The 16,789-nt window shown below is 44.0% G+C and overlaps 1 protein-coding gene across 1 annotated transcript; it reads right to left on the bottom strand.

Annotated features, from left to right (window-relative positions):
* Window positions 1-668: 668 nt before the first annotated feature.
* On the bottom strand, window positions 669-15,145 carry LOC133983989 (dyslexia-associated protein KIAA0319 homolog). The gene is given in 16 exon segments (XM_062423205.1): window positions 669-826; window positions 1,515-1,606; window positions 1,698-1,788; window positions 2,791-2,913; window positions 3,649-3,785; window positions 4,384-4,543; window positions 6,038-6,176; window positions 6,787-6,938; window positions 7,024-7,172; window positions 8,103-8,251; window positions 8,253-8,308; window positions 8,342-8,518; window positions 9,963-10,055; window positions 11,004-11,163; window positions 12,633-13,312; window positions 15,083-15,145. Coding segments are annotated over 16 exon segments (2,559 nt in total). The 5' UTR covers window positions 15,126-15,145.
* Between the last annotated feature and the right edge of the window lie 1,644 nt (window positions 15,146-16,789).

Genomic DNA, 16,789 nt, shown 5'->3' with positions numbered 1-16,789 from the left:
CTGATTAGCTTTGAGGTACCAATAAGTTGATGTTATTGCTCCTGTCAGATGGAGCAGCGACTGACACAAGCTAGACATGTGAATCTGATCATTTTGGAGTAATTGAAGGTTGATTGTTTTGTTTGTTTGTTTGTTTGTTTGTTTAGCTGATGCTAGCCTAGCAGCCCCCCCCCCCCCCCCTCCCCCTTGCTTCCAGCAAAGCATGGCGCAACACATCCTGAACCTTTTCTCTCTACTGGATGCAAAGAGATGAAACTTGATAATCATCCTCTCATGTAACTGTGATGTCAAAGTCTTTCCGTTTAAATCCATAAATCCACATTTCAAGACCAAATACGTGAACGCAGGATGCAGAGGTTGTCCTATTCCAACGCTTCTCCAAATATCCTGGTTTTCTTATTAACCCAAATTTAATCTTCCAACCTCTGCATCCTGCGTAAGGAGTCGCATGTTCGGCCTCCTGGCTTTAAGTCCTCATGTCCTTCGAAGGAGTTTTGTTCCTGAAATGAGACACGACTCAATTTTTTTTTTACTGACCTCAAAAACAAAGGATTTCTGGGTAATGAAGTCCTTCAAACTTTAAGAAGTTAAATCTCTTCCTGCCTGAATGCAAAGCCTCGACAACCCAGAAGATTCCCGTCTCTGTCACCATGAGGTCGGTTTCCCCATCATCCGAAGGCGTTTCCGTTGCGGGCGGCCTGAGCACTGAGCCGGTTCCTGCTGCGGACGGGCCGGTCCCGGCTGAAGATGGTGTCCTGATCGCTGTCCAGCTCCGACTCGGACATCATCAGGCTGGAGTTGTGCTCCGTACTGCGGTGTTTGATACCTGCAGAGATGAAAGGTTTGATTCTTTTATACCTTTTATATTGTAAATACTGTCAAGAGTTTTTCTTCATTTGTCTCCAAAAGATTCTGTTTCACACATTTTTGAGACAGTTGAGACAATTATCCAGCAAGATGCCTTTTAGTGCCTGAATGTGTTGAACTATATAGATGGCAACTTTGAAAGATAATGTCTCAGTTTAGCTAACTCAAACTGCAGGAGACTCATTTTAGCTTCAGCTAAACTTTGGAGGGTTGTACATGTTGTCCCCCATCTCTTAAACTGCTGTTTATAATTCCTTTTAACCCTCCTGTTGTCCTCGAGTCAAGGAAGGAAAGGAAAAGGAAGGAAGGAGGGATGGAAGGAAGGAAAGGAAGGATGGAAGGAAGGAAGGGAGTTAGGATGGAAGGAGGAAGGAAGGAAGGAAGGAAGGACGGAGGAAAAAAGGAAGGAAAGGAGGGACGAATTATGAAGAAAAGGAGGGAGGGAGGAAGGAAGAAAGGGAGGGAGGGAGGAAGAAAAGGAGGGAGGGAGGGAGGGAGAAAGGAAGGACGGAGGAAAGAAGGAAGGAGGGAGGATTGGATGGACAATGGATTTAGTCCTCCATCACTTTACAAAAAAACCCATAACAGACAAAACCATAAATATAACATATATTATGTCTGAAAAGGGCTCAAGAGAAGTGACTCACTGAATTTGGGTCTGAGCTCCACCCTCTCCTGTTCGTCCATGTTGTCCAGGATGGTGTATTTGGTTTTCTTCCTCACTTTGGTCTGTCTCCTCCTAAACACAGTCAGCACACAGAGGTAACAGTGGTGACATTTCACAGTAGTGTTTATAAAACATTGTGCTGATCTGGCATCGAGTGTTTCACCTCTTGCAGCAGCAGATGAAGGTCCAGCTGACTGACAGGATGAAGACCATGAGCAGGAAGCTGGTCAGGATGACGTACAGGACTCTCCACTCTGACAGGAAGACCAGAGTGAGCTTTAATCCTGCTGAATCTCAATCACTGAATTATTAAAGGGTGAATTATTAATGATTGATCCTTTCACATCAGAAAATATGTCCATTACAGTTTCATAGAGCCAAGGGTGAGGTCTTGTTTTATCCAATTAACCCTCCTATTGTCCTCGAGTCAAGGAAGGAAGGGAGGAAGGGAGGAAGAAGGAAGGAAAGGAGGGAAAAAAGAAGGAAGGGGGAGGAAGGGAGGAAGAAGGAAGGAAAGAATTAAAGGAGGGAGGAAGGAAGGAAGGAAGGAAGGAGGAAGGGAGGAAAGAAAAGAAGGAAGGGAGGAAGAAGGAAGGAAAGGAGGGAGAAGGAAGGAAAGGAGGAAGGAAGGAAGGGAGGAAGAAGGAAGGAAGGAGGGAGGAAAGAAAGAGAAGGAAGGAGGGAGGGCGGAAGGAAGGACATAAGGAAGGAAGAAGGAAGGAAGGGCGAAAGAAGGAAGGGAGGGAGGGAAGAAGGGAGGAAGGAAGGAAAGAAGGAGGAAGGGAGGAAAGGAAGGAAGGAAGAAAGGACGGAAGGGAGGGAGGAAAGGGAAGGAGGAAGGGAGGGGGGAGGAAAGAAAGATAGAAGGAAGGAAGGAAGGAAGGAGGGAAGGAAAGAGAGAGGAAGGAAAGAAAGAAGGAGGGAGGGGGGAAGGAAGGATAGAAGGAAGGAAGAAAGGGGGATGGAGAAAAGAAAGAAGGAAGGGAGAAAAGAGAGAAGGAGGGAGGGAGGGAGGGAGGGAGGGAGGAAGGACAGATGGAAGGAAGGAAGGGAGGAAAGAAGGAACAGTCAAAACAGACAGGGTCAATTTGACCCGGGAGGACGACAGGAAAGTTAACAGCCCAAACCCAAAAGATGTTTACATTTCAATTAGAGCAAAAGAATATGAGCGAATAGGGAATAAAGGTGGATAATGATTTCAAACAACAAACATTTAATCATTTGTGAAATGTGAAATGTGAAATGCCAATAATCACCACAGTTACTCTCCCCGTCGCCAAGGTAACGGCGAATTAGGTTCTCCGTCCAGAAGGGGTCGCAGGTGCACTCCTTGGTGATTGGGTCACACTGTCCTCGGCCCGAGCAGCGGAGCAAACACACTGCAGGACAAGGGACAAAAAAAGATGGTGGAAAGGTGTAAATGAGATGAAACTGATGTGTCACATGATCCTCAGCAAATAACTTTATTATCTGCACATTTAAATATTTAGATTTTCTTTAGCATTACTATTAGTTTATCCAGGCGGGGAGTTCTGGTCCTCTGAAATGATGCCAACGCAGAAGTAACTTAAAACTGCATTCTATCAAAAGGCCACCAGGGGGCGACCGTTTTGGTGTCAAAAGGACTTCCGTCTCTATACAAGTCAATGGAGAATTCACCAACTTCTCACTTGATTTCTAACCTCAGTAAACGTTTTCAAAATGTGTTTATGGTCTCAATCGCTAGTTTAAAGCCTTCTTCAATGCAGTATGATGTTCATTTGGGACATTTTGGCCTCCCTGATTTTATATGTGACGATAAAGCAGGGTATGCATTAGGGCGTGGCTACGTGGTGATTGACAGGTTGATTGGTTCACAGGTTCAGGAGGGCGCCTCATGCTCCTCCTGATGCCCATATAAGTAGAATCCGTGTTTTTATTTTTCCCAGCATGCACCTGAAATGTTCAAGATGGCGCTGCTCAGATCCGATACTATTGGCTTCCGAGCAGCAGTCCACAAACCAATGGGTGACGTCACGGATGTTACGTCCATTTCTTATATACAGTCTATGATTAATTCAAAGAAAAGTCTCAGAGAGAACTGGATCAGCTTTCTGTGAACGGTTTGAACTCACAGACGGTGTCGACTCTCAGCACTCTGAACAGCAGGTATTCGCTCTTCTCTCGGAGCAGCTGGTTCCTCAGCAGACTCACCAGTCTGGAGCCAGAGAGCGGCCCCGAGGGGCCACGCACTGAGAACCGCAGCACTGTGCTGCACAGAGAACACAGAACAAACAAACAGAGCAATAACACAAAGGAAGTAGTTGTAGTTTAGTTTGAGTGAAGCAGTCGGTCGGTGAAGCAGTCAGTGAAGCAGTCAGTGAAGCAGTCGGTGAAGCAGTCGGTCGGTGAAGCAGTCAGTGAACTAATCAGAGTGAAGCAGTAGTGAAGCAGTCAGTCGGTGAAGCAGTCAGTGAACCAATCAGAGTGAAGCAGTAGTGAACCATTCAGTCAGTGAAGCAGTCAGTGAAGCAGTCAGTGAACCAGTCAGTCGGTGAAGCAGTCAGTGAACCAATCAGAGTGAAGCAGTCAGTCAGTCAAGCAGTCAGTGAACCAATCAGAGTGAAGCAGTAGTGAACCATTCAGTCAGTGAAGCAGTCAGAAAGCAGTCAGTCGGTGAAGCAGTCAGTGAACCAATCAGAGTGAAGCAGTAGTGAACCATTCAGTCAGTGAAGCAGTCAGAAAGCAGTCAGTGAACCAGTCAGTCGGTGAAGCAGTCAGTGAACCAATCAGAGTGAAGCAGTCAGTCAGTGAAGCAGTCAGAGAACCAATCAGAGTGAAGCAGTCAGTGAATCAATCAGAGCTGGTACCTGAGGTGTGAGTGTCCCTGCAGCGCTCGGACCTGGATGTCGTTGTCCAGAACGTGCAGCAGAGCGGCGAGCTGTCGGACCACCGTGTCTCTCTGAGCAACGCTGACCTGAGACACCGACACCAGCATCTCCAGCTCCACCTCCTCGCCTCCACCCGGCTCTACGGAGGCCCGGCAGGGACACACTGCAGTCATCTCACAACGCCTTTTAAGGGTTTACTTTGTACCACAGATATAAATTCAGCATCTAAACACCAACGTGATGATGTCACTCAAAGACACAAACATGCAGCCAACAGCTCGTTTTCATTTTCCTGCAGCTTTTATTTTTGTTTGTACTAAAACAGCTGATTGAGCAGAATGTGGAACATCCTTTATGTAAACAGTGTCAGGAAATGTCAGTGTGAGTGTGTATGTGAAAGGTTATAATGACAGTTGTTTTTTTTTGTCCATCCCACTCACTCAGTGTGATTATGGTAGACTAAATATTGTGCTTTAATAATCTCTACGTGTGTGTATATTTAGATATGTTTTTTAAGATAGTTTCTCTTTTTTTTCCTTCTTTTCTTTAAAGCTATATATATATATATATACACACACACACACACTACCGGTCAAAAGTTTTAGAACACCCCAATCTTTCCAGTTTTTTATTGAAATTCAAGCAGTTCAAGTCCAATGAATAGCTTCAAATGGTACAAAGGTAAGTGGTGAACTGCCAGAGGTTAAAAAAAAAGGAAAGGTTACCCAAAACTTAAAAATGTAGGTCTGTCCTACAGAGAAACTGTCAGTGAGTACAGTTTCACTCAGAAACTGGGGAAACTCTGACAGGAAGAGGTCTGGCAGACCCAAAGCCACAACAGAGTCAGAAGACAAGTTTCTGAGAGTCAACAGCTTGCGTGATCGGCAGCTCACAGGACAACAGCTTCAAGCTTCATAGTGGTCGTAGTAAGCAAGTCTCAGTTTCTACTGTGAAGAGAAGACTTCCAGTTGCAGGTTTGACAGGTGGAGTTGCAGCTAGAAAGCCATTGCTAAGAGTCAGAATAAGAAGAAGAGGCTTTCCTGGGCCATGAAACACCACCAATGGACTACTGAAGACTGGAAGAAGCTGTTATGGACTGATGAATCAAAATGTAAAATATTCTGTTCATCACACAGGAGTTATGTAGCCATCGAGTAGAAAGGATGGTTCCTCAGTGTGTGACATTAACATGGAGGAGGAAGCATGATGGTCTGATGTTTTTCTGGATCCAGGGTCGGCTAGCATAGCATTCTGCAGCGATGCCATGCAGACCCCTCTGGTATGCACGTAGTTGGTCAGAGGTTCATCCTACAGCAAGATAATGACCCAAAACATCAGTCCAAGCTATGACACAACTACCTTAGGAAAAAAGACCAAGATGGTAAACTTGAAAACATTTTTTCAATAAAAAAACTGGAAAAATTGGGGCGTTCTAAAACTTGTGACCGGTAGTGTAGATATATACATATATCCTGCACTCTTAGATATATAAAGAAAGTAAGTAAGGAAAACACAGAGGTAACAGATGGTTGCTTGTGTTGTCTCTAAGCATCACAAAGCTGCAGAAAAACTCAAAACTACACCTGATGGAGACCAGACGGAGCTGAGAGAGTCCTCCAGCTCTCCGTCCTACCTGGTCGGACCTCCACGGTGGCCGTCGCGGTGCTGGAGCGTCCCTGAGCGTCCGTCACCCTCAGCTGGAAAAGGTAGGTTCCTTCAACCAGGTTGGACAGGTAGAGCGAGGCCTGAGTGTCCGAGTCGTACAGCACATCCTGCACACAGACGTTCATCAGACCCTAAAATACTTTAATCTGCAGAATCATGCAGCGTCTTCTAATAAACTCTAAATGTGAGAAAAAGAAGAAAGGATAAGCTGAGTCTAACTTATTTCTGAACCTTCGAGTCGTCCTCCCAGGACCCAGTCTGTTTTGACTGTTCCTTCTTTCCTCCCTTCCTCTTTTCCATTCTCCGTCCCTTCTTTCTTTCCTTCCTTCCTTCCTTCCTTCCTTCCTTCCTTCTCTTCCTTCTTTCCTTCCCTCCTTCCTTCCTCCCTCCTTTCCTTCCTCTTTTACTTTCTCCCTCCCTCCTTCCATCTTTCCTTCCTTCCTTCCTTCCATCTTTCCCTCCTCCCTTTCTTCCTTCCATCTGTCCTTTCTATCTTTCCTGTCTTCTCTTCCTTCCTTCCATTTTTCCTTCCTGTCTTCTCTTCGTTCGTTCCTTCCATCTTTCCTTCCTCCCTTTCTTCCTTCCATCTGTCCTTTCTTTCTTTCCTCCCTTCTCTTCCTTCCTTCCTTCCTTGATCCGGCCCACATCAGATCAAATTAAGCTGTTTGTGGCCCTTGGATGAAGATGAGTTCTAATCTATCAGCGGTGAGGACGAACCCCAGCAGCAGGACTCTGGCTGTCTCGGACCCAAAGGTAGTGAACCTCCGTCTGGTCTCCTTCGGTCATGGAGCCGCGGAGGACGAGAGAGTTGTTGGGCAGAGTGAGAGTGTGGCTGCCGCTGGCGTGAGCGATGGGAAGAGGACTTCTGGCTGCAGGAAGAGACGAATGACTACAGATTATTCTATTATTGATTCATTAGAAATAGTTTAAAAAGAACATCCAAACCCGTCTCACCCTCCTGGACCCTGACGGTCAGCGAGGCGCTGTCTGTCGCCCCCTGCTGGTCACTGACGGTCAGTCTGAAGGTGTAGCGTCCCATCCGGAGGCCTGTCGCCGTGGCAACCGCCTGATCCCCGCCCTCCAGCTTCAATCCCGGAGGACCACTGGAGAAATATGACATGGGTTATAGATCTGTTCGTCTAATTAGTTCAAAAAGAAGTTCAAATGTCTGAGACCACATTGGAAATCTCTGATATTTTCATGTAAACCTCGAAATTATCAGAAAGTTTGAGGATCCATAAACATTTAAAAACACATGAAGTTATGAGATGTAAAATAAACAAAGAAATATTTAAGATTCTGAACTATTTTGAGGTCAGCAATCACATTAAAGGTCCAAACCAAGAACTGTAACTATGGTGATAACTTTAAATATATAGGTTTAAAAATGGTTGTAATGCCAGTGGATGGAGGATTTCATACCACAAATATAACGACATCGATAGTGTTGAACGATATTGTTGGATCGCTTTCAGAGAAACACGGACAGCCAATCAGAATCCTTCCTATAAACCATACAGAAGCCTGACAGCCAATCAGAATCCTTCCTATAAACCATACAGAAGCCTGACAGCCAATCAGAATCCTTCCTATAACCCAAACAGCAGCCTGAGGAGGAAGGAAGGAAGGACGGAGGAAAGAAGGAAGGGACGAGGAAAGAAAGAGAGAAGGAGGAAGGAAAGGAAGGAAGGAGGGAGGAAAGAAGGAAGGAGGGAGGGAGGGAGAAAGGAAAAGAGGAAGGGAGGAAGGAAGAACAGAGGAAAGAAGGAAGGGAGGAGGAAAGAAAGAGAGAAGGAGGAAGGACGGAGGGAAGGAAAGAAGGAGGGAGGGAGGAAGGAATGACAGAAGGAAGGAAAGAGAGGAAGGAAAGAAAGAGAGAAGGAGGGAGGGAGGATGGAGAGACGGAAGGAAGGAAAGAGAGGAAGGAAAGAAAGAGAGAAGGAAGGAGGGAGGAAAGACAGACGGAAGGAAGGAAGGGAGGAAAGAAGGAACAGTAAAAGACTGTAACTATCACAGTACTGTGTGTGTCGTACCTGACGGCGTCCCAGTGGTAGCTGATGATGGCGCGGTCGTCGGTGCTGCCGCTGCCATCGAGCACCACGCTGCTCACCGGGAGAAACAACTTCCTCTCAGGACCCACAACGGCCACCGGACCACGGTTTGACCCCCCCACCTCTGATACTCAACACAGAGACGAGAGATGTTCTGTCAGGTTTACTGCTGTTGTTTATAAGTTTATATATAAGAATAATTCAGTGTGCTTCCTGTTTACCGGGCTCTGTTGCGGTCATAGCAGAGGGCGCAGTGGCGACGGCAGCGGCGGTGGTTGTTGTTGCCGGGGCGATGGTGCTGCGAGGCGACGTGGTGGCAGGGTCAGAGGTCACTGCACGGATCAGAGGCTGGGTGGCAGGTGGAGCTCTGAATGCTGACTGGAACAACTTCACTGCATCTGTAAAACATTAAACACACTTTTTAAAATATCGTAATATCATGATATGGAATATGTGTATTTCCTGCTTTTAAAGGCTGAATTACAGTAAAAATGTCATTTTCTATTATCTGCTTTTATCCACTTAAGGCCCATTTATGCTCAACGTTAAATACGTATCTGGATACGGACGGAGCCTTGTGTCCGTGCTCCGCGTTCATTTCGTCCGTATTTCTGCACGTTGCCATAAAGCTTACGGATACGGGCCAAACGGAGCAGTACCACCGTAAACCATGAGGGGGGCAGTGTTGCTGTCACTACTCGATACGTAGCTCTAGTGAGACACGAAGAAGAAATAACAATGGCGGAACTTTTTAAAGGAAAGGTTGTGCGAGTTGGTTAGAAACTTTAAACACAAGAGGAACATTATCAATATCTCCTCCACAGTCGCCATGTTTGTTTTTGAGTTTGTTGTTGTCATAAACTTCAGACTCTGTGCTGCCCCCTGGTGGATGTATTGGTTAACATCCATGCCAACGTAAAGGACACATGTGACGGTAACATCGTTTGAAAAGGACGTAGACATTTTCGTACGTACGTTGAGCATAAATGGGCCTTTAGTCATTATATATATACATATATACATTACTGATGATTATTTATCAGAAATCTCATTGCGTAAATATTATGAAAACATATATATATGAAAGCACCGATAGTCATCCCTACAATATTGTCAATATATCAATATCAAGGTATTTGGTTAAAAATATCGTGATATTTGATTCTGCACATAAACCCCCCCCCCCCCCCCCCCCCCCCCCCCCCCCCCCAATTTAGACCATAAATGTGCATAAATATATATAAAAGCGAAAATGAGTCACACTGTCAATTTGTGTCTCAGTGGTCAAATTGTGGCCATATATGACTTTAACACAACAAGTGTATGTTACATAATTATGAAAAATTATTACATTTGTATTTATTTATCGTCACTATTTTAAGTTTTTATATTTTATGTATTTTTGTGTTTATTTTTATGTGTAAAATTCGATCCAGAAGCCCATGTTCCCCTCAGGATGAATCTTAATAACTTTGTTCTCCTGACTTTTTATCTAGCATCAACATGTGATCATTTATCCACTGGTTTAGGCAGCTGCAAAGTGAAGATTTAAACATAAAACTATTTTCACCATATTATAACTTTTTTTTTTTTAATCAAGTTTTTAGAATAATCTGCAATACAAAATAACTGCACTTGTAAATTATAAATTAGGTTTATGAAGTAACACAAATAACAACATTACAACAGAGCATGAAACAAACGAAAGAAGACAAATGGAAAGACAGCAACTACAAAAACAAACAAAGGAAGGGGGGGAAAAATAAATGAATGAGTAAATTTAATAAAATATTATATTATAACTGACAGGCTGGTAAGTGTGTGTGTGTGTGTGTTCAGTACCAGTTGTGGGTTCAGGGGCGAGCGAAGCGTCTAATTTAACTGTGAGCGTCGTCTGTTCTGCGGGGTTTCCAAGGGAGACGTTCAGGGGCTGATCTGCAGGAAGAAAGAAACAGACTGAAGGTCAAATATCACAAAAAACACTCTGAAAGACTCACTGACTGATCTGGAGAGCTCCTTCAATCACCAATCATAGACTCCTTCAATCACAGACTCCTTCATCCAAAGTGTGTCAAAGCGCAGCTCCTTCCTCCCAGTACAACCAGCACTGCTCCCAGTACAACCAGCACTGCTCCTAGTAAACACTGCTCCCAGTACAACCAGCACTGCTCCTAGTAAACACTGCTCCCAGTACAACCAGCACTGCTCCTAGTACAACCAGCACTGCTCCTAGTAAACACGCTCCCAGTATAACCAGCACTGCTCCTAGTAAACACTGCTCCCAGTACAACCAGCACTGCTCCCAGTACAACCAGCACTGCTCCCAGTACAACCAGCACTGCTCCTAGTAAACACTGCTCCCAGTACAACCAGCACTGCTCCCAGTACAACCAGCACTGCTCCCAGTACAGTATAATATCATCTCTGGTATATTACCACTCAATATCGAAGGAAGGAAGGACAGAAGGAAGGAAGAAAGGGGGATGGAGGAAGGACAGAAGGAAGGGAGGAAAGAGGGAAGGAAAGAAGGACAAAAGGAAGGAAGAAAGGAAAGAAGGAAGGGAGGAAAGAGAGAGGAAGGAAAGAAAGAGAGAAGGAGGGAGGGAGGAAGGACAGACGGAAGAAAGGAAGGGAGGAAAGAAGGAACAGTCAAAACAGAGGGGGTCAATCTGACCCGGGAGGACGACAGGAAGGTTAAACCACATGTCAATTTGGGGTTCAGTATCTTGCCCGTGGACACATTGACGTGTGGACTGGAGGAGCCGGGAATCGAACCACCGATCTTCTAATTGGTGGACACCGCTGCCACAACAGTGCCAGAGTTATTTTACATTTTCTACACAAAAGTTTTAACTGTTTAGTTCATCATCCTGTCGGGTGTACCTGTCTGTGTGGGCGTGTTGCTGGTCCAGTGGGGCGTGGCAGAGCTGGAAGGTGAAGCCCTTATATGGTTGCTTTTCGAGGAGGCGGCTGTTGGTTTCCATAGCGACAGCGATGATGATGATGATGATGATTTAGAATCGGTGCTGCTTTGTGTTTCGGTCTGTAAAGAAGCAAACAAACGAGGAGAAGTGAGAATCTTCACATTGATGTTTCTGTCAACCTAAATAAAACCTCCAGTAATGAATATTTAAATTAAATGATAATACACTTTCTATGCACTGGTACATTGTAAATTACACTTCTAACACCTCAGTTTTTTGTTTAGCTTTTGTCTGCGTTTCTTTACTCTTACGTTTTTATATTGTATGTCTCACCATAGGAGGAACACCCAACAAGCCCTGATGGGTTTTATTGGCTCCTCCTGCACATCTCTCTTCTGTTAGTTAGTTAGTTAGATATATAGATAGATAGATAGTTAGTTAGCTAGTTAGTTAGTTAGTTAGTTAGTTAGTTAGTTAGTTAGTTAGTTAGTTAGTTAGTTAGTTAGTTAGCTAGCTAGGTAGTTAGTTGGTTAGCTAGGTAGTTAGTAAGTTAGTTAGTTAGTTAGCTAGGTCTTTAGTTAGTTAGTTAGTTAGTTAGTTAGTTGGTCAGTTAGTTAGTTAGTTAGGTAGTTAGTTAGTCAGTTAGCTAGGTCTTTAGTTAGTTAGTTAGTTAGTTAGTTAGTTAGTTAGCTAGCTAGTTAGCTAGTTAGTTAGTTAGTTAGTTAGTTAGTTAGTTAGCTAGTTAGCTAGTTAGTTAGTTAGTTAGCTAGGTAGTTAGTTAGTTAGTTAGTTAGTTAGTTAGTTAGTTAGGTAGTTAGTTACTTAGTTAGTTAGTTAGTTAGGTAGTTAGTTACTTAGTTAGTTAGTTAGTTAGGTAGTTAGTTAGTTAGTTGGAAGGTTGGATATCGGCCTGTAGCTGGACAGTGTTATTGTTTAGGTTTTTTTTTTTTAGTAAAGGCATCTGGAAAGATGTCTGTTAGAAGTGACGTATTTATAATGTTCAAGACATGACCGGTACAGGGTCAGTACATGAGGTTGAGGAGCTACATTCACTGACAGTCTTGTAAAGCTCAGTTAATGTACATCAATGTATCACTCTACTGTCAATGTGATGTTTTTTAACTTACAGTGTAAAATGGTGAAATTCTCCTTTAACCCTCCTGTTGTCCTCGAGTCAAAGAAGGAAGGGAGGAAGAAGGGAGGAAAGGAGGGAAGAAGGAAGAAGGGAGGAAGAAGAAAGGAAGGAAGGAAGGGAGGAAAAAGGAAGGAAAGGAGGGAGGAAGAACGAAGAAGGAAGGAAAGGAGGGAGGAAGGAAGAAGGGAGGGAAGGAGGGAGGAAAGGAAAGAAGGAAGGAAAGGAGGAAGGGAGGAAGAAGGAAGGAATAGAGGGAGGGAGGAAAGGAAAGAAGGATAGAAGGAAGGTAGGACGGAGGAAAGAAGGAAGGTAGGACAGAGGAAAGAAGTAAAGAAGGAGGGAGGGAGGAAAGAAGGACAGAAGGAAGGAAGAAAAAGAGGAAAGAGGGACATTCAAAACAGACGGGTCAATTTGACCCGGGAGGACGACACAAAGGTTAATTTCATCACTCACTGTTTTCTCTGCATCAGTTGGTCTCCTGGTTCTGTCCTCGTCTCCCCGGCTCAGACTCCCCTCAGACGAGGCTCTATCCTGGGCCACGCTGCTCTCCGTCGGCCCCCTCTCTGAGCCTTCCTCTGCCTCTGATTGGTTAAACTTGTCTCCTCCCTTCAAGGATGGTTGATGGGTCATCAGGTCAGCCTCTGCTCCTCCTCTGCCCCCACCCCCGCCCCGCTCCTCCAAGCTTCCCTCTGAGTACTCCACATCCAGCATGCCAGGGTCAGAGAAGTCCTGCTCGGGTCCATCAAAGAGGGCGAGGTCCTTCAGTGCCTCCAGGTCCCCAGGGGCCTCAGAGGACCTAGAGAGGGGACTCCATTGACCGCCGTACGGCTCGCCTCGCACCAGAGACTGCAGCACTAGTGTCTGTTGCGACGTCCGGCGCAGGAAGGCGAGGACAGAGTCGGCGCCGGGTCGCTCTTGGGGCTGACAGTTCTCCCTCTGCTGGCAGCTCAGGACGTAGCAGCGGCCTTTGAACATCCAGGCCAGGTCGTAACCCGGCAGGTCGCAGCACGCCGCCACGCACTGCGGCAGCGACGCGACGCCCGGCACACGCAGGATACCGCTGCTCTCCACCGCCGGAGACACCACCGCCTCAGAGAAGGTCGCCCCCTGCCAGCACTGAGACGCCACTACAGCTGTCACACAACACACAACAACCACACAGCACTGGTTAGTTTGTGATCATAGACTGTATATAAGAAATGGACGTAACATCTGTGACGTCACCCATTGGTTTGTGGACTGCTGCTCGGAGGCCAATAGTATCGGATCTGAGCAGCGCCATCTTGAAAATTTCCGGTGCATGCCGGGAAAAATAAAAACAGGGATTCTACTTATATGGACATCAGGAGGAGCATGAGGCACCCTCCTGAACCTGTGAACCAATCAACCTGTCAATCACCACGTAGCCACGCCCTAATGCATACCCTGCTTTATCGTCAAATATAAAATCAGGGAGGCCTTAAACTAGCGATTGAGACCATAAACACATTTTGAAAACGTTTACTGAGGTTAGAAATCAAGTGAGAAGTTGGTGAATTCTCCATTGACTTGTATAGAGACGGAAGTCCTTTTGACACCAAAACGGTCGCCCCCTGGTGGCCTTTTGATAGAATGCAGTTTAAAGTTACTTCCAGGTTGGCCTCATTTCAGATGACCGGAACTCCCCTCCTGTTTGTGATGTTAGACGGCGCCATCTGGTGGTGAAAGCATTCAACAACAACACCACGAAATTCTCTAAAAGGATACTGAATTCATTTTGTCTTCTCTGCGTGGAGACAAATCAAATTAAAAATATTCAATGTATATTTCTATTAAAGGGTCACTCCACCAGTTTTACACCTAAATCAGTTTCTCATCCTCCTCAGGCCTGTGAACATTTGTGTTTGTATGTGTCTTCTGTGGCTTTGATGAGTTTACAGGATATATCACAAGTTTACGTTACAATCTGGGAGGTTTGGAGTTTGTAAGATGTGTTTAATCTAACAGGCAGGGAAACGTATATTTTATTTTAACTTTAAGATTTTGATGCAGTTTCATTTTTCAATTTTTCATGTTTTCAGCTGCCTTCACATTTATCCACGTATAAGCAAATTAAAAACGTGTACACACAAACAAAAACAAATCAAAGGAAGCAGATACCAAGAATAACAAAGATCTGTAAAGGATATAAAAATGGCAGAGAAGCTCAAATGAAATAAAAGTTGCATTATGGGATATGTAGTTTGTTAGGTTTTTCTTTCCTTCCTCTCTCTTTCCTCCCTCTATCCCCTTTTCTTCCTTCCTTCTGTCCTTCCTTCCTTCCTCCATCCCTCCTTCTCTCTTTCTTTCCTCCCCCTTACCTTCCTCCTTTCCGTCCTTCCTTCCTTCCTTCCTTCCTTCCTTCCTTCCTTATTCCCTTCATTATTTCCTTTCCTCCCTTCCTTCCTCCCTCCTTTCCTTCCTCCCTCTTTTCATTCCTTCCTTCTTCCTCCCTTCCATCCTTCATTCTTCCTCCCTTCCTTCCTCCTTTCCTTCTTTCCTTCCTCCCTCCTTTCCTCCCTTCCTTCCTTCCTTCCTTCTTTCCTTCCTTCTTCCTCCCTTCCATCCTTCCTTCTTCCTCCCTTCCTTCCTCCTTTCCTTACTTCTTTCCTCCCTCCTTTCCTTCCTTCTTCCTCCCTTCCATCCTTCCTTCTTCCTTCCTTCCTTCCTCCCTCCTTTCCTTCCTTCTTCCTCCCTTCCTTCCTTGACTCGAAGACAACAGGAGGGTTAAGCCATACTAGAAACTAGAAGCACAGATTTGGACCGTTCTGTTTTTAATGTGTCTCTCACAAATAAAAAAAAACCTTTATTATCAATAAAAGCTACAAACAAACATCCTGCAACTTGGTGTTGAACTAACAGGAAGTGTGCAGATGTTTTCATACCTTCCACAGCGTGAAGCAGCAGCACAAATGTTTTCTCCCACATGTTGAACGAGAGTCTGAGAGTCTGAGAGTCTGAGAGTCTGAGGCCTGAAACAGAAGATAGAAGAAAAAAAGAGTTTAACCTTGTTGTTAGTTCACCAGTTCAAAGAGAGAAAAAAAAGTATGATGGAAAGTGTGTTTCCTAAATAGTTACATGACTAACTGTGGTCATACATTAAAATAGTGACAGAATATATATTGAGAAAATAGGTTTTTATCAGGGAGGAAAAACAGCTGAAAAATGACACAAACATAAACATCAAAGCATTTCAACACAATAACTAATACACACAAATTAGTTTAGCATTATTAACATTATTAGCAAACCATATTGAGCCAAAACTGACTATGAAAAGCTGTTAAAACATATAAAATAACATATAAAATAAACTGCTATTTCAGTCTGAAAAATATTACTAATAAATCTCAAATATTTTCTGGTATCAGATTCTCAGATGAAGCTGCGCTGCCTTTTATCTGTTTTATATAATTTGTTAATTTAAATATATATATATAGTTTTGTTTGACATAACATCACCTATTTTCTGACATTTGACCAACTAATAACTAATAGATAAACCCAAAAAGAGAGAAAACCAAACCTATAAATTAACCCATGATGGTAAGAATTAGTAGTAATATGCATTAAAACACACCTCGACTTATTTATATTAAATTAAAGCTTATATTAAAGTTAATTTCTTTAAAAAAAATGACTCACACAGCTTTAAATCATACGGATTAATCAGCTCATGATGAAATAATATCATAAATATCTATTTCAGTGTATGTTTCAGGAGCTCAAACGTTATGTTTCAGTTTCAGCACCACGTTGCCGGACAGCGCCACCAGGGGCCGCCCCGCCCCGCGCTGCTCAGTGTCTCAAATCAAACGCACCTCCTCCATCCTTCTGCCACCGCAAGAAATATGATTTTAATGTCATAATAATAATAATAACAGACAAATATATGAGAGTTTAAGTTGAGTTATTTTTACCAGAACACGTCACAGCCGTCATGACAGGTCGTGATTCCTGCATAAATGATACGCAGAAAAAAACCCACCAGTCCAAAACTCACTTCACATTTTAAATATTTACACATATTCTCATTTAAAGGCAAAAATAAACACATGTTGACACAGTTTTAAAGATAGTTTCTGTATCTGTATGGTCCACTTTAAAATTCGGCTTATATTTACCTCACATATGCACAAGTCTTTTACTAAAACTTCAATTTATTCAGTGGGATTGTCAAAGCTGTCTACTGGGCTTCTTTGGTATGAACTGGTGCTAAACTTGGGTGATGGTTTTAAAATAACATCCAGACATGAAGATGACATGTTTGCATATGTGTATAAATATAAATCCGCATCGAAAAGCGTCTTCTAATCTCTTCCCAGCTTCTTCTAGATCATTTATTTGACTTCAGCATCTGTTCGCGTAAAGGAAAACGCAAAATTGGTGATTCTGTAAATGGAGTTCTGCGCGAGCGACGACGCAGGATGAGAGGAGACACGAGACACACACACACACACACACACACACACACACACACACACACACACACACACACACACACACACACACACACACACACACACACACACACACACACACCACAGCGTTTTTTTAAGACCTGACAGGAAACGTTTGATTACCCAGTTTGG

This window comes from Scomber scombrus, chromosome 7 (assembly GCF_963691925.1).
Source record: "Scomber scombrus chromosome 7, fScoSco1.1, whole genome shotgun sequence".
Classification (NCBI taxonomy): Eukaryota; Metazoa; Chordata; class Actinopteri; order Scombriformes; family Scombridae; genus Scomber; species Scomber scombrus.
Note: the sequence above shows the minus strand (reverse complement) of the source record. Positions and strands in the feature narration are given on the sequence as shown.